Here is a 22,711-nt window from a genome sequence, read left to right on the forward strand (position 1 = left end):
TTTCCTGTATGGGAATCAAAAGCAGTAAACAAATACAGTATATTGGTATAAGCAGAACATAGGTGGAGAAAAACACAACCACACTTCACAAGGTCACCTGTAGTTCACTCTCCCTCACCTCGGGGGAAGATCTTTAATGCAGCCTGGCACTTAAACTGGACTTTCCCAAACCAAAACACTATTTCACACCACTTCTCTCCCCAGACTGGAGACTTCACCCACATCCTAACTCTCAGCTGATGATTCTGTTTCCTGCCTGAGGAAATTACAACAATCAAAAGAGCACTATGCAGATTCCCAGCAGCACACCTACTTAATACTGTGCCTACATACTCTGCCTTTGAGTCTGTTACCCGGGAAGAACAATCTGTGCTCTTACCTGAAGCCGCCCCTCTCTCACCTACTGAAAAACCTCTATCCAACAGTTTTTCCTCTGGGTCACTCTCTTTGCATGCATACTGTTATGTTCTATATGTTAACAAGCAAACATACAGTGTTAACTGTTAGTCGCTCAGTCGTGCCTGACTCTTTGTGACCACATGGATTGCAGCCCACCAGGCTCCTCTGTCCATGAAATTTTCCAGGTAAGGATACTGGAGTGGGTTGCCATTTCCCTCTCCAGGGTATCTTCCCGACCCAGGGATCGAACCTGGGTCTCCTGCACTGCAGGCAGATTCTTTACCGACTGAGCTACAGTAATACACAGGGAACTGGTTCTAGACTTCCTGTGGGTACCAAAATCCACGGATGCTTAATCCCTTATATACTGATAAAACGGCGAAGTATTTACATGTAACCTATGCACGTCCTCCCATACTTTAAATCATTATAAAAGCTAATACAATGCAAATGCTATGTAATAGTTATCTGTGCAAGGCAAATTCAAATTTCCTTTTTGGAACTCTCTGGAATTTTTTCTGAATATTTTCAATTTGCCATTGGTTGAACCTGTGGATGTGGAACCTGTGGAAACAGAGGGCTGACCGTACACACTTGTTATTTCTTCCATCTTTTTTTTTTCCCATTCTATTTTATTTTTTATTTATTTTTACTTTACAATACTGTATTGGTTTTGCCATACATTGACATGAATCTGCCACGGGTGTACATGAGTTCCCAATCCTGAACCCCCCTCCCACCACCCTCCCCATATCATCTCTCTGGGTCATCTCAGGGCACCAGCCCCAAGCATCCTGTATCCTGTATCAAACCTAGACTGGCAATTCGTTTCTTACATGATAGTATACATGTTTCAATGCCATTCTCCCAAATCATCCCACCCTCTCCCTCTCCCACAGAGTCCAAAATTTCTTCCATCTTAAAGAGTGAACTTCTTTTCCCCACTTTTCCAGACCTCCTACTCTATTTCTTTGCCCTGACCTTTGGCAATGTAGCTTTTGCCATCACTACTCCACCTAAATTGCTCATCCAGATTACTAATAATCACATTGCTAAATTCAGGGATCAATTTGTAGTCCTCATCTTACTTCAGCAGTATTTTTACATCACTGATCATTTCCTTCTCCTTGAAATGCTTTCTTTCCTTGGTTTCTAGGCTACTACACTCTCTTGGTTTCCTCCTGTCTCCCTGATGACTTCTCAGTCTCCTCTCCCCTCTCTCCCTATTCCCCCAACTACTTAACACTGGAATGCTTCAAGGTCTAGTGCTTGGTACTATTCTCCTCTCTATCTACACACACTCACTCAGTGAACTTACCCAGTTCAGGGTAAAGATATCTACACGACAATGACTCCCAAATTTATGTCTTCGGTCCAAAACTTCCTCACAAGTCCCACAGACAATCATCAGTTTGACATTTCTACTACGATATCTGATAGACATCTCAAACTCAAATATCTAAAACTGAACTCATGTTGATCTTTCCCTCCACATCTCTTCTAACTGGAGATTATTCCATTCAGTATATGGAAACTTTACCCTTCTCCCTGTTTGGGCCAAAGTCTGGAAACATCCCCAACTCCTATCTTTCTCTCTCACCATGCGTCCTATTCATAGCTAATCCTGTTGGCTCTATTTTCAACATTCATCCAGAACCCAATCACTTTTCACCACCTCCACAGGGCTATCACTCCAGACAAAGCCACCCCAGCCATCTCTCAAGGATTACTGTAAAAGTTTCCGAATTGCTTTTCTCGTTCCTAACCTCCCCTCCTCACAGTCTACTCCAAATAAGAAGCCAGAGTGTCTATTTTTGTTTGTAACATTTTACTATGGAAAAATCTACATAAAGGCATAGAGAACACTCATTATATACTCATTATCCAGCTTTGATAATTAATGTATGACCTATCTTGTTTCATTTTTAACCTCTGTAGTACCCTGCTCTCCAGACTGTTTTGAAGCAAATCTTAGACATCATTCCATAGTGATCTGTTAAAAATATAAATCAAATTATGTCACTCATCTGCTCAAAACCTGCCAAAGCTCCCCCTTTAACTGCTGAGCAGAAACAAAAGATCTTTTTTTTTTTTAATCTTTTGGCAGCACTGTGTGGCATGTGGCATCTTAGTTCCCTTGAAAAGGGACCAAACCCATGCCCTTTGCCTTGGAAACTTGGAGTCTTAACCACTGGACAGCCAGGAAAGTCCTCAAATAAAAGACCTTATAAGGGCCCTGGGAACCCTTCACCATGGGCTTGCACACCATGGCCTGCAGACCAAATGCAGCCACCTGCCTGTTGTTTTGTGGCCCAAGAAATAAGAATAGGAGCTTAAGATGTTTTTACATTTTTAAAAAGTGGAAAACAATCAAAAGAAAAAGAATATTTTATGACAAAGTGACTTTCAAATTTTAGAGTCCATAAATAAAGTTTTATTAGTATATAGTCATGGTCATTTGCTTAAGTACTGTCTATGGCTGCCTTTGTGCTATAAAGACAGAGATGACTAATTGTAACACAGAGTATATGGCCTGAAAAGCTTAAATATTTACTACCTGGCCCTATACAGAAAAAAGTTGCCAACCCTTGCCCTAACCAGTCAGGTCCCTGTATAATCTCTCTGATCTTCTCTTCCTACACACTCCATTACAGTCTCACTGGCCTCTTTCCTATCACTCAGACAGGCCAAACACACTCCTGTCTCAGGGCCTTTGCACTGGCTGATCCCTCTACTGGGAACATTTTTACCTCAAATATATGCAGTGTCTTCTCTCACCTTCGAGTCTTTGCTCAAATGTCACCAACTATGGTGAGTCTTACTCTGACCACTTTATTTAAACTTGTAGTGTATGCCCCCTGCCTGACAATCCCCATCTTCTTTCTATACTTCATATTTTGGCACATTTTCCCTTTCCATAGCACATACTGTCTTATAATGTGCTATTTAGTATCTATTGCTTATCACTGATTTCTCTCAAATCAAAATGTAAGTTCCCTGGTGCAAAGTTCTTTTTTAGTCCATTGATAAATCCAAAGTGCCTAGAACAATGCCTGGCACACAATTAGGCACTCAAATATTTGTTGAATAAGTGAAATTCCTAATAATCAAAATTTTAAGAGACTTTTATGATCACCACAGCAGCATACATCTCTACTTCACTGATCCATGTATCAACACAATGATAACTGAAGCATGGCAGGTACCTCACAGAAGAAATTCTCCACCTGATACTGACCACAGTGAGGTAACAAGAAAGTCAACATTGTTTACACCAAAGAGTTGCTGAAATCTCTTACCCAAGCCACTGCTGCCAGTTGTTGGCATAGCTACGAATGCATGATAACTATAATGGAGAGGCTGGCAGATAGTTACCTAACAATCAAAGGACATTATTTAAAGTATACATTCAGTGGCTCCTAAACCAAGGAAGAAGAAAAGTTGAGCTATGCATCCTACGTAGCTGCTATTTCTCCAGTGGCTTTGGATGCTGATCAGCATTTGGGAGATAGTTGAGGTGGTATAGCAAAGGTCCAAATAAGAGAGATTAGCCAGAAAGAAATACATGGGGTGTGGAGTCTGGGATCAAGGCATGACAAGATAATGATGGCTGAATTCCCAAGGAGAGTCATTATGTAGAAAATGGAGACAGTCACATACACACAAAAAAACCCAAAACATGTCTAGTTTGGGCCATTCAGAGAAGTCCACCAGAACAAAGCAACTGGAATGATGAAAAGTGTTATTGAATCTTTTCATTGCTTAACACTACTTGCTGGAAACACCAGAGTCAGAATTTTGAAGCCAGATTATCCTTTGCTTAGAACTTAGTGCTGGTTCATGAAACTACATGCAACAGAGGAACTGGAAGGGGAATGTTGAAACAAGTAAAATGATGAATGTATTTTCTTTTATTACCTCAACAAGAAAGCTGAGAATTAGCTATTATATATCTGTATTTTAACAACCATATTTTAAGCCACTACTTTCATTTAGTAAACTCATAGTATACTAAGCAGAGATATTACAAAAGTAAAGGTAGTATAGATGTATTACAAATTATCTGTTATAAAAAGGTGTTGGATCTGTTAAGATTGAGAAAAACTAAGACTTCATTTGAACTTCATTAAATCTGTAATTTACTCAGTAAAAAAAATTAAGTCTTAATTTGGAAAGACCTTTACAAAATCCAGAATCTAAACTCAAAGTACTAAAAACAAACCCACTTCAGTGCAAATGAAAAACCCACTCCAGAATGTTTTTTCCATCCATCTATTCATCCATCTTCCACCTATCGATCTAATATTTATTGTCAATCTGCCATGTCAGGGGTTTGGAGGATCTAAGGATGAAACAGTCCAAGCTTGCAGCCTCCTAGGGAAGCTAAGACTTGTAGGTAAGTAACTACAGTACAGGGCAGAATGTGATAATATGGTGTGTTTTTTCTCTCATCACAGTCATGATGCCAATTACTAACTGCTGTAAAAAAATCATCCTTTAAAGCAGCAAATATGGGGGAAAATGCAGGGAGAACAATAAGGACAGTAAGTAAATTAATGGATATAAATTCAATGTGCTATTATAAAATGACTATATGGTAATTATGAAAACATGGAAAATACTTTTTTTACTGGGGAGAATGCATATTACATTTAATCTATGATACAATTAAATACAGTTATAGTTATTCAATGGGCTGACACTGGGCAGGCATTCTCCTTCGTGCTAGGGAAACAATGATGCATAACCTTGGCCCTCAAGAAGCTCGTATCTGGGGAGCAATCAGGAGGGAACTTAGAAAAGCATAAAAAGGTAATGTGTTAATGCAGCAGACCTGATGGGAATAGTTTTCCTTAAACAATTTCCTCCTTATACTTGCTAAAGTGCTATAGTTAAATAAAATCAGCCGGAAATTTTTTTTTTTTTTAAAGCAAGACAAAGTATGCAGTCCTGTCAAATGTTAAAATGAGTTTAAAAATCTACAAGAAGAATCAGATAGCAAGAAACCTCATGAAACACCTAGAGACACTGTCCCTAAACTATGACATCATATGGCCCCCTTTCTGTGAAGAAAGTGAACATGTAAACCTAACTGCAACCAGCCTATAGCTCCTATGCAAGAGGTCTGGGGAGTGGAAGGTCAGCCCTTCCTCTCTTCTTGCCAGGAAAGCCACCTTATTACATTTGGAATAAAAGGTGAGATGACATTCTGGAAAACTAGATTATGAAGGATCAATATTTCTGCCTTTTCTGGGTGTGACTGGCCATTCTCCACCCCACCCCACCCCCAAATGCTGCTTTTGGGTACGCCAGCTACAACTTCTACTTCAAACAGCTAAATTTCTATGCCTCAGATGTCTCAGAAAACTCTACTTGCACTACCATATGCAACAACTGTGCCTTTGAGAATGACTTTCAAGTCTATCAAACCAGAATTTATCCATTTAGATGCATCTTTCCTATTAAGTGAGTTGCACTTAGTCCAACAACAGAATCATCTGTCAAACTGCCCTGGAACCTAAGTCGTCCATCCTCCATGGGTAAGTCACACAAGAACACGGACCTGGTTGTTTAGAAGTTATGGCTTGTTTCCACCCAGGATCATCTAGCTTCAGAACTCACCTAATTCATCAGATCTGACAGCAAAGGATGGAAATTAACTACCACTATGGCTACTGAGAAGAATAAGCTGAAGGGTCCAGCGGCACCATTCAAAAAACGGTTCCAGAAATGGTCTGCACAGTAGCAGAGCTCCAGAAGTGAGTGGGAGGTGGCTTCCTGAGTAAGCTTTCAGTTAGCAGGATGCTCTAACTGGGAGGGTAAGTTTGGCTAATTTGGTGTTAACCCACTCAACCACTTTTCATTGGACTTACCTGTATACAAGCACCTGTCTTCAACTTGCACAGGCTGCAGACTAAGGCCCACCGACTGGGCGGAATATGGGAGATCTTTGTGATTGGTTCCATTCTCTCAGGACAAGCAATGCTGACCTACAAATAAAACACCACCATAAGGCAGAAGGCACCAAGGCATGCAGAAGTACCTTTCACAAACCGTGAGTGGTATTACTTACAGCTCAGAACATCAAAACAATGAGGTGAGCCATATCTCTTAAGGTTATTATGGAACTAAGAATAAATGAAACCTGTCTCTAGTCACTGCTCAGGCCTTCAATCATTTCCAGTAATATAAACAATTCATATACAGGAGAAGAGGGCAGAAGTAGAGGCTAAGCATGGTTACCTTAATGAATCAAAGATATCTACACTTTACTTAGGAACCAAAGAAAGCTACTGAGGAAAAGAATTAAGATTCACAAAATCTAGCACCTCTTACATGTTTGAGATGGTGCCACACGCCTTGTTTTTTTCATTTAACTAATGAATGATGAAAAACAGTGGCAGTGACATAATATTATTGGACAGTAGTAGCAATCTGCAGCACATAAGTAGAAAAGATGAGGATGCTAACATTTTAAAATCAGTCTTTAAAATCATGTAACTATTACCAGCTTAGTCTATTCTCCCAGCCAAAGTAGCTTGCTTGCTTTGTTTATTTTTCTTTTTCTTTCTTTCTTTTTTTTCTTTGCCATGCCACGTGTACAGGATCTTAGTTTCCTGATCAGGGATTGAACCATGCCTCCTGCAGTAGAAGTAGAGTCCTAAGGATGTACTCAAAGTAGCTTTAAAGTGAAACGAGTCTTTGAGAGAGTGCTGGAAAAAATGCTTTTTAAAAAAAGATGGAAATTTGTGTGTGTGTGTGTGTGTGTGTGTGTGTGTGTGAGTGAAAATAAGGGGTCAAGCAACTTCTGGTAAGAAGTGTTTTCTTTTCCTTCTCTTTAAAAATATATAATGCGTGTTTAAAAAATTTTTTAAATATAAATTTATTTATTTTAATTGGAGGTTAATTACTTTACAATATTGGTTTTGCCACACATCAACATGAATCCACCACAGGTATACCTGTGTTCCTGAACCCCCCTCCCTCCCCATACCATCCCTCTGGGTCGTCTCAGTACAGAAACAACTTTAAAAAAGTGAAGGACCATTGAACAAGGACAGTCAAACGAGTACAAGTTCCACCCACATCAAGAAAGCAACAGTAGAAAGATCAGGGACATCTTGAACAGGCCCACAGGTACTAAAAATCAGGTACTAGAACCCATAAGAGAAGGTAAATGGTGAGAAAGCGTCTTTTGAAAAAAACTCTGAGTCATATTCCAGACTTTTAACATTTTTTTCAGACTTTTAATATTTTGAAAGAATCTGCTTTATTAGGGAATTTGCTACTGGAAATTAGTGATTCTATGGCCAGAAACCTCAGGGTTCATTTCACTTGTCTATTTAGCTGGATGTTCTTAGTAAGAAAAACAAAACCACTACTCAAAAAAAAAAAACAAAAACCTGACTTCTGTATCCATAAGAGGGCTTCCCAGGCGGCGCAGTGGTAAAGAATCTGCCTGCCAATGCAGGTTCGGTCTCTAGGTCAGGAAGATCCCCTGGAGTAGGAAATGGCAACCCTCCAGTATTCTTGCCTGGGAAATCCCATGGACAGAGGAGCCTGGTGGGCTACAGTCCATGTGGTCGAAAAAAGTCAGACTCAGCACACATATCCATAAGAATACCTATGTACCTAGGATTTTCAGTTCAGAAGTTGCAGCTTGCAGGCTCTAGAGGATGCGGGTTTGGTAGTTGTGGTGCATGGGCCTAGTTGCCCGTGCATGTGGAATCTTCCTGGACCAGGGATTGAACTCATGTTCTCTGATTGAACCCAAGGCAGGCAGACTCTTCATCTCTGGATCACCAGGGAAATCCAAGATATGGTACTTTTAAGGTAAGTGAAAAGTGAAAGTGAAGTCGCTCAGTCGTGTCTGACTCTTTGTGACCCCGTAGACTATAGCCTACCAGGCTCCTCAGTCCATGGAATTTTCCAGACAAGAGTGCTGGAGTGGGTTGCCATTTCCTTCTCCAGGGGATCTTCCCAACCCAGGGATCGAACCCAGGTCTCGCACACTGCAGGCAGACACTTTACCATCTGAGCCACCAGGGATTACTTTTAAGGTAGGTTTTACCTTAAAAATATCTGCTGCTTATCCCCTCTTCTCTCATCCAAATGTATCCAATACCACTGGTAGTACCACCTATAAATTAATTAGCATGGGCTCACATGCATCCAAGAAGGATGTGACAGAGGTCAAGGTAAACCATTATCAACTCAAAATCATGGGCAGGCATGAAGCATCTCTATGAAGCCTGAGTCAGTTTGAATGTTGTGGGAGAACAAATGGCTCACAGACCTGGATGAATTCTTACCTCTGGAATCCATAGGGCACAGCTGACATGAGCCCATTTAGTCCCTGTTTTGGTGCTCTTCATGGCTCCACCTTTCTTTGGACATAATAGACATTGTGGATGAATGCCCAGGACACAGGAGCGACACAGCCAGCTGCCTTCTGGGACCTTGAGGATGCCGTAGCAGGCCTGGAGGCACGGGAAGGAGAGCAGGGAATGGTTAGCATCTACTTACTGGGCCAATGTCTGCTCTGGTACATGGTCACTGAGTACCCTCCACTTTTAGGAGAAAAGGTCAAACAACCTCATATCCAGGATTTAGTAATTTTAAAACACTCGAAATAAAAAGCAACTTCTAGTATCTGTTCTAAGATCAGTATGTCTCTCTATGAGAATTGATTTAAGGGCAACAGAATAAGACTAGAAGGATATACACACAAAGGTTAGCCCAACTGTTATGAGTGTTGTGATTACATTTTTTTTTCTTTTTTGCCTCCATTTTCTAAAGTTTTCTCAATGCTTATGTATTATAATCAGTCAGTCATATACGTACTGAACAATGTCTGTATGTCATGCACTGTTGTGATCAAGGAAAAAGTGTTAGGAAATAAGCAGAATGACACTTCTGAAAAGCAAATGAGCTAATGTTAAAGAGCCTGATAGTGCCTGGTGCATAAAAAAGCACTCTCAACAAATTGGAGCAATTACTTGCTTCGGTTGAAGAAAAAGGGACTTAATGGATCCTAAACCAAACACAATATTAGACTAATCACAATACTCCATAATGACTTCTTGAAGCCACTTCAAGTTCCTTACAGAATAAAGATGGATAAATAAATAAACTACTATGGAGGGGAGGGAGATTAGATTGGGTAATATTTTAGATTTCCTTTTCACTACCTCTAATCTCACCCATCCTTCCCCCTTACTGCTTAATCCTGACCATTAGAGACTATAGCTGAGGGCCACTTGGCTCCCCAGGTGGCCTAGCACACCTTTACCAATGATTGATTCACCACTGCAGATTCAAAGTCTGTGCCTGCCCCAGAGAGTTCACCCAAAGCTCAGATTCAACAGTCATTATCATGTTAGCCCCCAACTAGCCTAGCCCCCTTTCCAAACTCTATCCATATCACCACAATACTTTGCAGCTTCCAGATCCAAATTCCTTGATCCCTATTATCCACTTTCCTTCATCTATTGTCCCCTGGGCTTGCTAATATTCCCTTCAGAGTGGTCACTAGACTCTGACCACCTTCTCCATCTCCACCACAACTACTCCATCAAAGTCCTTATTCATATCATGCCTGGACTGATTTATTTCTAAATTCTCTTCTTTTTCCTTCATACCTTCAATCCTTCTATTTGGCTGCTATAGTTTTCATACCAATGCACAGCAATAAAGCCTCTAAAATCTCCTTCTGCTCCCACCCCCAACCCCATCTAAAACCAGGGGTTGGCAAACTACTTAAGGCCCATTTCATAAGGGGTACTTGGTCAATATCATGTATTCTTCTCTAACTGTTATGTTTTATCTCCTCAGTGATACTGTAAGGTCCCTGGGGTAGGTTCCTTATCATCAGTTTATCTGGATGGCTCTCTATGCTGAGCTTGAGTAGGTGGTTTGGTAGAACAAATACATTTAACTCAAGAACTGAAGCTGGATTCTAACTAAGCTGCTCTCACAAAAGCAGGACATCATTTTATAAGGTCCCTAACCTTCAAAGCTTTTTCCTTTTCTGAAATTCAGAAAGTCTGCAAAGAAATGAAAGCAAGCTTCCTCCCTAAAATAGAGCCTCCTTCAGAACAGCAGAAGAAAAACCAGTAGCTGGTTCTAGGAATACCCTTTATTATATGGCCGTTTTGTTGGGTAGAAAATCTTTTACTGAGCTCTTATCTAGACTTATTCCTAGTCATAAGATCACAGAAGCTTGTAATTCACTGTAGCTGCTCTCACCTCTTCCTAGACTACAAAATGATGAAGGCTGGACTCTCATTTAAAAAAAAAAAAACTGCCCACATGCACGAATATATGTTTCACATATAACTTCAGGGGGTTAATAAATTTAGTGCCAAACATTATATATATGACAGGTATAAAAACTACGAGCATGTACCTTCAGGTAAATTAATTTAGGCCTCAGTTTGAATGTTCAATATTTGGGCTAAGAAGCAGAAAATGGAACACATTAAGGGACTTGGAATGGTCCCAATTTTCACACTTTTTAATGAAAAAAATTTAAGTTCTTTTTAAAATCCAAAATCTACTGCTGTAAAATAAAACTCTCTTCTAAAGCACTGACTGTAAGTGTATTGTAGTCACGAAGAAACAAATATTTGATATAATATGGTGGCAGTAAAGAAGAAAAATTATGTTTAATAAAAACAATTGTCAACATGTCCCCAATTCTGTTAAGTAAACCAAATCTTCCAAATCATTTAAAGTCACTTTTCAGTCAACAGAGGGAGCTCTAACCTAAGAATCTCTTTAGAATTCAAGTGAACATACTCACTTCGGAAGAATTCTCTTACATGAAACTTTGTGTGGCACCAACATTCAGCTTTAATACATACCAGCTTACATCAAGGCCTGGTCACATGTTATTGTCATTTCTTTCTACGTGAGGAAAGGGACCATTTATAGTCATTATTGGGTATGTTTTCAAAGTAAAATACCTTTAAGGAGAATTATTATGCTATATTTTGTTACCCAAATAACCTGGAAGTAATTAATTTTTTGTCCTAACTGTGAAGGAAAAATACAGAAAACGTATACAGATGATCTTGGTACTATTACCTTCAAATCTATTAAAAATCTACAATCATTTATCTGAAAACTCTAGGGTAAGAAACATCAGGAAATTTAGAACTGTGCATATCTCAGGAAAGTAATACAGTATATACATGGCATATTACATAACCCCATAATGGGATCAGGGCAGTACCATATAATCAAATACAATACATTAATAGTTCTCTAACAAAATATGAGTATTTTCACAAAATGGACTAAAGACTACAAAAAGCCTCACACTGGGTAAGTCCTGCATCTTCCCTCAAATCATTTGGTGCCAAACTTATAGAAAAAACAAACAAACAAACAAAAAAACTTATAGTTTTCACAGCTTTAAAATTCTGGAAATGCAGAGAAGGGGCTGTGGACCTGTGCTGTCAGATATTTATATATTTAAGTTCATACTTAAGTGATAAAGATTTTCTCTGTCACTAAAAGTGGGACATAAATGCTAATACCTGGTAGAGTGAAGATACATTTTCAAAATTCACTCCAAAAGGATGCAAGTAAAAGGAAGAAAGAGATCCAACTGATTACAGAATAATTCTGAATACCTTTTAATACAAAGGGTTAGGTTAGGTGGCCCAGAGAATTAAAGTCTTAAATCCTGGTATCTCTCTCCTATATTATTTAATCATTTGAATAATTTTGTAGCCAGAATGACATTTCTGAATTACAAATCATATCCTTTCAGAATTGACAGGACAAAACTGAAGTTCCTTAGTTTATCAGGGAAGGCCTTTTACGTCTCTCTAGTCTCACCCTCCATGCCTTCCCTACTCGACCCCATCACTCTCCACAGTTCTGAACTGCTCAGAGTTGCCTCTGACATACTTTGCCTACTCTTACTACCCCACCTGAACATGTTCTCCTCCCTGCCTGAACACATGCTGCTGTTTTTTTCCTGGCATTTCCCTTTAGCTATTAAGATTCAGCTTGGGTGCACCTCCTAGAAGTTATCCCCAACCTCTATCCCTCCCATGCACTTCTACAGCAGCATGGACTTCTATCTACAAAAACACTTGGCATACTATGCTCAATGGGCAGTTTCCTCGTAGAGCCTACACCAGACTCTGATTTCCCTGGGGGCAAAGACCTTGTCTGCCTCTTCATCACTGTGTCTTCAGCATGCAGCAGAGTTCTGGTACGTGGATGGTGTTGCATACCTATTTGCTAGATAAATTAACGAAATGAATGAAACACACATGTTCAAAAGGGTGAAAAATTACTTAGGGTAAGGGACTTATAAGAAAGGACTTGAACTAGATCTTGAAAGATACGTAAAGTTTTGTTAGCCAGAAGTGGGAGAGGCTTTAAGAGGTTGGGTAAAGTCACTTCATCTCTCTTAGTATTATTTGTAAAATTAAGGAGTGGGTCAGTTTTTTACAATCCTAAAATTCTACTGTTTAAAAGTAGAGTGGACCAAGTTTCCTGGGAGTGGTATATTTGGGAGATGGAGGAGAGCTTTGGGTGCCAGGATGAGAAGTCCGCACTTCCAGATACAGGAAGTGTAAACTCACCAAGGAGTGAGTTACTGACCATGGGTACAACCTGATGATATAAAAGGGACTCCAAGGCAGAGGAGAGACTCCCAGGCAGGTAGCAAGGAGACTCCCCAGGGGACTGTAAAAGTATTGAACAAGGCGATCTCAATGGCTTGGGCATGATGATACACAATGAAGACCTGGGTTTAGCCCCCTGGATTAAAGTTAATAAGTCAACTTGGGGATCATAAGAAGTATTATTTCTAAAGGAATTACTGGAGAACAGCCAGGCCAAGTTGGTATTTTCACCCTTAAATGCAAGTTGCTACCCAGATATGGGTGCTGGAGATCATCACTGAGCTTCAGAAAAGGTGACCGTGGGGAGGTGGCGGTCTCCACTCTCACTAACCTGATGCACACAGATGTTACACTTATCACAGAACACCATATCATTCCCTTCTTCACTGTCTGGAGACCGGCACACATCACAGATCACATCTTCATCATACTCTATGCCTAGCCCTTCCTCTGTCTCAATAGCATGGTTCATATTTTCATGGCAATGGCGTTCCAGGACTTCTACTGTCTTTTCCATAAGATTCTCATCAACTGGCCCATAACCTGCACAGAAATACAAACAATCAATCAACCCATCAGTCAGCTGTCATTCCCAAATCACCTACTGTGAGCCCGGTGCAAGGGTGTGGGGATTCTAAAGGATAAAATCATCTCTTCCCTGATTTTAAAACCAGATTTTAAAGAATCTTTTACTAGAGCTGTTCTAAAATTAGTGTTTGACACATGAAAGGAGAAATACATTTCACCATATTCCTTGTAAGTTATATACACTGACCCTTTCAATTTTCTGTCCAAATCCTAGCCAGTCTCCTCCTAAATTTGTTTTCTCTCTTTCTTTTTTATTTTTGGCTGCACCACGTGACTTGCAGGATCTCAGTTCCCCAACCAGGGACTGAACCTGGGCAATGGCAGTAAAAGCCTGGAATCCTAACCACTAGACCACCAGGGATCTCCTCTGAATCTGTTTTCTCTTAATCCCACTGAGGGAAGACTTTCACTGAACTTTGTAATTTTGAACACTTTAATTTATAGTGTAATAATTAGAATCATGTAACTATTTGGATATAAATAACAATTCATTCTCAGCAAACTAGTTCCAGTGAGCACATTTAATGGAAATTTTCATACAAAAAGGTATTAATTCATAAAAGAAAATTCTAGGTACTGTATATGTGACTATACATATGAAATACTTGTTTTTCAAATCTGATTTTTAGAAAATCCAATAGTATTTTCTAATGACAAACTATAATATAAAATAAACTTATCAACACTCATAAATCTAATTGGAAATTCTGAAATTACCTTTTTTTGCCTCTTGGTTCCTTTTCCTTCTATACTTTTAATTTTTCTCAGTCTTCTATACATAATAACCCAACCAAAAGATTCATATGATGGCTATTGGTAACAACTAACATTTTTCTTTTTAGGGGGACTGATGATTTTGTGAGAGCACACATGTATTTACTCTAACAGCTTATAAACCCAGGAATAATTCTCAAGATGATCCAAAACAAATTTACCCAAATATTTCACTTAATTTGTAATATAAGACCCTAAGGAACTTTAGAATTTCATATAAACTACCTTTTCAATGCTGTAGCTACTTATAAAACCAAAAACTACTCAGGAAGTATGTTTAATTTTTCCAGCCAAGACAAATTATACACTTTTCCCCATGAAGTGAAGGACTATAGTGTCTGGTTAAAAAAACACTTGGATTCAAATTCCCACTTGACCTCATATTGGTTACATAAGTTTTGCAGTTGATGGGGTCGCAAAGAGTCAGACACGACTGAGAGACTGAAGTGAACTGAAGCTTTGACAAGTTATTTGCCCTCTTTAGGCCTTAGCTTCCTTATCTATAAAAATAAGGATAATAATACCAAACTCTTGTTTTCTTATGAGGCAGAGATGAGATCATGTTCATACATTGCTTAGTATGGTGCAATGTATAGTATAGTATGTATAGTATAGCATGCAGTAAGCTCTCAATTTTTAGAATTCCTTAATCTGAATTAAAAACATGCTGAAGTTAATATTATTTTTTAAACTTTATTTTAAGTTCTTAAAACCTTACTACAATACCACTCTAAAGGAAAGCTTGAGATAAAGTTATCCTCTTTTAAAAACTCATTCAAGCCTAAATGCAGTGTGGTATCATGGATGGGATTCTGGAACAGAAAAAGGTCATTAGTGGAAAAACTGGTGAAAATCCAATGAAGTCTAGAATTTAGGTAATATAGCACTGTACCTGCACTGGTTTCTTAGCTCTGACAAATGTACCATAGTAAAGTGAGATGCTAATATGAGGGGAAACAAACTGCATGAGGGGTATGTATACTGTATTAAATCTGCAGCTTTTCTTCAGACTTAAAACTTTCAAAAATCTTTTAACAAAAACTCATCCTAAGAGAATTAATGTGAAATACCAAAGGAATTTTGTTATAAGGCAGTGTCATGTTGAAGGCAGCACTGTAATGTCTTCAGCGTATATGAATGCTATATGGTTCATAAATACAATTGCACATTGAGCCATCGATCCATTTGATTATACCCTCATACTCTCATTTTCCCTGTCAGTTTTTTATTCCCTTTTCTTTGGGGTTCCCACCATAAATTTTTTTTGACTCCTCTCTTTCCTCTTAGAAGGCAGAACAAGAGAAGACACTAAACAAAAAGTTTTAGAAAGCAAGAAGTAAGTATCAGTTACTGGCAGAATAACTATCACTATCATGCCAAACTGAATTTAATATAATTTTAATTTTTTATTCACATGCATTCAGATAAGAACCTCAAAAGAAAGAAAAAAGAGGGAAGAAAACGAACACCACTGATCCCTGTACTAACAATGAACAAATGTGATTCAAACAAAAGCAAATGTATCCTTTACTGTATCTCGTACAGAGAGTTAAGAACCACCCAGTTTCACAGGACCACTTGGACCTAAACACTGTTTAGATGGAAGACAGGTCAAAAAGAACTGTGTGTGAGTATAAGGTGAGCTTCCTTTCAGCCCAGAATTTCCAAACATTGCTGGTATGGTACTGTATGGCATGTTTACTTTAAAATTACTACTATGTGTACTTCCAAGATTTTTGTTTGCTTATTTTTGCTTCATTTTATTCTATTTTTTGAGAGTTGCATGAAAACTTTAGAACTCACTGGAGGTGGCCAAGAACTGCTTTGGGGATGTTTTGCCTTAGGCCTGCCATTCTTCTTCCAGGCAGCAAAATTCTAAATCCTTCATTAAGGCATCCTTGGTTATATCAACCTGTCAGTTGCAGTGGTGCTGCTTAATGCTAAAGTTGGAGCTTCCTGACATTAGGTGGCAATGTTAGAGGTGCCACTACCCTTGGCCCTGCTCACTGATCACAGTACTTTCCAGGGCTGAGTGAAAAAACAGTCTCAGAATCCTTCTCAACATATTTAGAAATGGGAAACAGCCTCATGAAACCTACATGCCATCCCTGAGCCATGATATTTACCATAAACAAGGAAAGAAAAGGTCAGATTTAAATACCACTGCTCTACTTCAATATATTTATGTGCTTCAGGAAATGCCTCATTAAGATTCAAGAGGAAAATAAATGAAGAGCCCAGAAAAGAAAGGAAGCCACAGAATGAAAGCAAGTTAAATGGTCCTGACAACTTAAAAAAAAAAACAAAACAGATTCAGACAAGGAACAAGTTACATGTGAGGAAACAACTTACCCATTGCTGTGAGGTCTTCATTGAGTTCCTGGAGCCAGAAGATGTCCATGTCGTCTAGGTCATAGCGGCACACAGATGCCGCCAGCTCCATGATGTTGATGTAGCCAGGCTCTGTGGTCTCTGGGTTGGAGCACTGGATATATTTCCGGGGCCGGACAAACAGGACCTCTTTTTTCTTGTCGGCCATAACCCTAGCAAAGCAAAAAAAGACACTGATAACAATCAACGAATGACAGATTCTATGCACTGACTGGATGGCTCAACAGCACTCAGGCCATACAGTGGAGCTAAATGTTCTCCCTTCCCACCCTGGGGAAATCCCCTGCTCTGCCAACTGAAAGGCATGATAAGACCCCTTTTTAGAAGGCAAATGGTTCTACAAATCCAGTTTTGTCATTTGCTGTGAATATTCTGACTTTTAATGAAATGCTTCATTTATCCTGTGGCTCCTAAGTCCCTACTACCACTCATTCTAATAAAATGTTGTTGCATTGTGCATTCTTGGTGCAATGGCCACCGCATTTATTTAGAAGGGGAAATAGCAGAAGGAGTGATACTTGTACAAAGGCACAGCCAGATTCTACACCAAAGGTAAGTTTTAGCTAAACTCATGTTTTCTATCATAGAGCCCATACTGGACGGTAGTAAAGAGTATAGGCTATAGACTCACACAATCTGTTTTTTACTTCCATTCATTCACATGGTGATCTTGGGCAATTACTTAATTTCTATAAAGTCTAGTTTTCTTAGCTAAAATATAAGGATGATAATCATAAATTATAATAGTATCAAACTTATAGGGTTATTATGATTATATGAAATAAAATACATAAAGTGCTTAGGACAGTGTATAGTAAAAAGCTGGATGATTAATAATGCCACTGTTATTTTTATATCTCTTATTTTCACTATTTATACAGATGAGTTAAAGCCAAGAAGCTATAGATTTATACAAACTTAAGGCATTTATCAACCATAAATGATAGTGACTGTAAGTCTGGGCCAGGATAAGGCAATGGGATGAAAGATTCCCATTCTTCCATCAAATTATCTAGCAGGCCTGAGTCAACCCATATTTCCCCTAACCTCTCCTGACACTTAAGATCCTAAGGAAAGGAAACCAAATAAGGGAAGAAACAGAAATTCTCACACCAATGACTGACTCCATAATCAATGTTTTAGATGCTACATGAAGTATCAGAACACATAATCAAGAGGGGATCTGAATAATTATTCCCTGGAAATTTTAAAGAACAGGGTAAGCCATCTAAAAAATAAAGAAATAGATATACAAAGAACAAGGTAAGCCATCTAAAAAAGAGAGAAAGAAATATATATACATATATAAAATAGTGAAAACTGTTTCTCTGGAAGCCTTCTGGAGCCAGTTTCCCTACTTTAGAGTTACTATGCATGTAGAATGATTCATAAACATAAATGTATTCATATGAATACACATAACTATATTAGGTTGGTGCAAAGGTAACTGTGCTTTTGCACTGTTGAATTTTGCCGTTTGATATTAGAATGCATCCTTAAATAAACATGGCTATGTTACACATCATTTTAATGTACATTTCTTGCTTTATGTTTTTTGCTAATGGCTTATTACTTGATGTTTATTTTATATTTATTTTAAACTATGGAAATGACGTTAGACAAAAAGTAAATTCGAATAATTTTTTTATTCAAGTTCAAAATGAGTTGTAAAGCAGGGGAGACAACTTACAACATCAACAATGCATTTGGCTCAGGAACTGCTAACGAACATACAGTGCAGTGGTGGTTCAAGAAGTTTCACAAAGGAGACAAGACCCTTGAAGATGAGGAGTGTAGGCTGGCCATCAGAAGTAACAACAACCAATTGAGAGCATCATTGAAACTGGTCCTCTTACAACTATATGAGAAGTTGCTGAAGAACTCAGTATCGACCATTCTATGGTTGTTCAACATTTGAAGCAAATTGGAAAGGTGAAAAAACTCATTAAATGGGTGCTTCATGAGCTGAGTGAAAATTTAAAAAAATTGTCATTTTGAAGTGTCTTCTTCTCTTATTCTACACAACAACAAACCATTTCTTGATCAGATTGTGATGTGTAATCAAAAGTGGGTTTTATATGACAACCAGTGATGACCAGCTCAGTGGCTGGACTGAGAAGCAGTGCCAAAGCACTTCCCAAAGCCAAACTTGCACCAATAAAAGGTCATGGTCACTGTTTGGTGGTCTGATTGACTACAGCTTTCTGAATTCTACCAAAACTATTACATCTGAGCAAGTTGATGAGATCACTGAAAATTGCAATGCCTGCAGCTGGTATTGATCAACAGAAAGGGCCCAATTCTTCTCCACGACAATGCCTGCCCAACTGCACATCACATCACCAATGCTTCAAAAGTTGAACAAATTGGGCTATCAAGTTTTGCCTCATCTGCTATATTCTCCTGACCTCTCGCCAACCGACTACCACTTCCTCAAGCATCTTGACAACTTTTCTCAGGGAAAACACTTCCACAACCAGCACAAGGCAGAGAATACTTTCCAAGAGTTCACTGAATCCTGAAGCATGGAGTTTTGCACTACAGGAAAAAACAAACCTATTTCTCGTTAGCAAAAATGTGTTGATTGTAATGGTTCCTACTTTGATTAATTTAAAGATGTGTTTGAGCCTAGTTATAATGATTTAAAATTCATGGTCTGAAAATGCAATTTACTTTTGTACCAACCTAATATACAGAGGCACAGTCCACTCTGTAAATATAGAGTGAATATTTCCTAAGCATTCTTCTAGAAACTTATGATTCCAAATAATGCATGTTGTTAACTACATGCAATCACATATTTTAATTTTTTAAAAACCATACGGAGCTTTTAAAGCCAAAGGCAATAAAATATTTGAGGAAAAAGTGGAACTCTAAAATAATTCATGGAAGCTAAAAATTTGGGAAATGCTATCAGAGGCCTGCTTCCCACTGAAATGAACCCAACTGAAAAGGCCAAGACATGCATAGGAATTCTCCACAGTCTATGAGATTAAATATGCTGTGCTTTTTGGTGCATGCTTTATGAGGTAATTATAGAATATTTTTTTCAAGATTCATCTTTTTCTAAAAGGAATAATATTTTGCTTATCTATTCATCTTAATTGCCTCAAATTTCCTATGGAACAATGTAGACCTATAGATGTTCTTGATTTAAACTAATACATTTATTAAGCTTCTGGAAGAAAATAAAAAGGAATATTTTTATGACCTTGGGATAGACAAAGATATTTTAAGTAAGACACAAAGTCACTAACCATAAAGGAAGAGATTGGAAACACTGTTTATCAACAGTGTATAATAAACTTTTACAAATCAAATAGAAAATGACAGATAAGTCAAGTAAAAACTGGGCAAAAAATTTGAATAGACACTTCACAAATAAGACTATCCAAATGGCAAAAATCTCAAAAGGTTCTCAACTTCATCAGTTAATACAGAAATGCAGACTGAAATCATAATCACCATTACCTACCAGAATGGCTAAACTTGAAAAGATTGACCAAAAATTGAAGATACTAAGTGCTTGTAAGGAAATGCAGCAAACAGACCACTGCTGCTGGAAGTGTGAACTGGTACAATCATTTTGGCAAACTATCTGGCAGCAGATATTATGGCTGAACATATGCATACCCTATGACCTAGCAAACCCACTCCTAGGAATATACTTTAAAAAGTATACATACATATATATACATACACACACACACACACACACACACACACATATATATATACACGCACTAAAAGATGAACAAAAATGTCCATATTAGCATTTTTCATAATAGCTGAAAACTGAGAGCAACCCAAATATCTATCAAAAGCAGAATGGATAAATAAAGTGTGGTATATTCACACAATGGAATATTACACACAAGTGAAACTTAATGAAATGCTACATGCAACAGCATGGATGAATCTCACAACCATAATGAGGAACAAAACAACCCAATCTCAGTTATGAAGGTTAAAAACTGGCAAAACTGTCACCTATAGTGAATGAAGTCAGTGGGGAGGAGAAGGAGGGCTTCTTGGGTGTTGATAATGCTCTATTTCTTGATCTGGGTGGAGGTTAAAGAAGTGTATCATGAAAACTGAGTTATACAGTTATGCATTAGTTATCTTTCTGTGTGTATATTTCAATGCAAAATTTATAACATGATGATGATATCTCATTCATCTTTTCATATGTCTGAATCTAACAACTAAGCCTATGACAATAAAAAAAAAATTATAGGCTGAAACAGTAATGCCAAAGGATACCCACAAGGAGAAATTCTTATGATAGAGGGAAGGTCTATAACAATAAGTGAAAAAATATTGCTTTGGGTTTTGTAAAATTCAGCTTTAAGATCTTCAAGTACACATTATATTGCTATAGCTGGTGGAATTCCCAGGATCATTTCTTGGTGATTTTCTTCTCTGGCCACTATACGCTAGGTAGAGGGACATTCTCTGAATGGTCATCAGATCACTGAACAACATAGCAAAAGCACACAAGCCTAGAGGTATGAGCAATTTTGTTAGGGTGATGTAGTAAGTGCAACTTTAAATTTGGATGTTTGAATGTAAATGAAAGTCTAATAACTTTCTGGATGACCAATTTTGGTCAAAGGACCCACAACCACACCTGCTTAGCCTCATAGAAAGAAGGCCTCTCCACCTGCTCCTCAGGGTAGGTCAGCTAACCTCTGGCCTAGTGAACACTGCTGTGACACTAAAGAGGCATTAAAAGGAAGCTGGAACCACTCTAAGCTGACCTATAGCCTCTTCCAGTGTTTTATGTGCACTGAGTCCTCAGTGAGTCTTCAGTTGATCTAAATATTTAACAGGGAGAGACTATTATTAAAGAGACTTCATTTCCTAATGAGTGGATCAGAATCATTTGTGAATAGCACAAAAATTGCACAAATACCATAACATCATGGACTTTTAAAAGGCTTGAGTAAATGTCTTAAAAGCTAACTAAATAGAAGTCCCTTTTAATAATATCCCTAGGAATAGTTTCCCAAGATGCCCCTTGTTAATCTTGCCACTCTTGCTTCTCTGCAAGACTCCATGTCTCATCTATGAAACAAAGGACAATTATAACCTCTATGACAGATGGTATTTAAAAAATTCCACATGCTCTTCTACAATGTGACTCTGTCCCTCCCCCAAGTGGTGAAGTCTATTTCCCCTCATCTTGAATCAGGGAGGGCATATGACCGTTTCCACCAATGGAATACAGCAGAAGTGATGCTATGAGAATTGCAAGGCTGGGTCATAAAAGGGAAAACAGCTTTCACCCTGTTTGCTGGAACACATGCATATGGACCCCTGTACCTAAGGCCTGTGAAGAGTCTGCCTACACTGAGGTTGTCATGCTATGAGGAAACCAAATCAAACAGGGAGGCCACATGCAATATTTACATCATCCCAGCCCAGGGAGCAGACATGTTAGTGAAAAAACCTTTAGATGATTCCAGCCCCCAACCACTGAGTCACCCCAAACTTCAAGTCTTCCTCACTGAGGCCCTAGACATCATAGAGCAGAGACTAACCATCCCAACTGTGCCCTGTCTGAATTTCTGACCCACAGAACCTATAAGTATAAAAACATGGTTGCCTGACAATAAGTTGGGGAGCAACAGTAACTGAAAAAACAATTTATAGAGCAATAGTAACTGGAAAAACCACCAAAAGACTGCTTTAAACTTTAAATAAGATAGATGTGTATATAAAAGTACTCTTTATTGATTCTCATAACTGAAAGCAAAATGGTGGACTGCTGCTGCCTAAAACAGAAAGGAAAAAGAGCTGAAGAGTGGGGCAAGGAGAGTACGGAGAGGTGAGAGAAGTATGATGGTGAAATATAGCAGTGGAGTGGGAGGTAGGCTTGTGCTCCCATATATCACTAGGGGCCATTCTTC

At 38.5% G+C, this 22,711-nt stretch overlaps 1 protein-coding gene across 4 annotated transcripts in view; it reads right to left on the minus strand.

Moving 5' to 3' along the window:
* Window positions 1-22,711, minus strand: part of JADE3 (jade family PHD finger 3) — a 143,217-nt gene that overhangs the window by 16,561 nt on the left and 103,945 nt on the right. For all 4 annotated transcript variants that reach the window (XM_042242009.1, XM_027962807.3, XM_060407298.1 and 1 more), the window contains exons 5-8: window positions 16,761-16,951; window positions 13,378-13,589; window positions 8,712-8,879; window positions 6,273-6,389 (exon numbers count right to left, since the gene is read on the minus strand). In XM_042242009.1, the coding sequence (XP_042097943.1) occupies window positions 6,273-6,389; window positions 8,712-8,879; window positions 13,378-13,589; window positions 16,761-16,951 (688 nt within the window). The remainder of the gene's footprint in view (window positions 1-6,272; window positions 6,390-8,711; window positions 8,880-13,377; window positions 13,590-16,760; window positions 16,952-22,711) is intronic.

This window comes from Ovis aries, chromosome X (genome assembly GCF_016772045.2).
Source record: "Ovis aries strain OAR_USU_Benz2616 breed Rambouillet chromosome X, ARS-UI_Ramb_v3.0, whole genome shotgun sequence".
In the NCBI taxonomy this organism is placed as follows: Eukaryota; Metazoa; Chordata; class Mammalia; order Artiodactyla; family Bovidae; genus Ovis; species Ovis aries.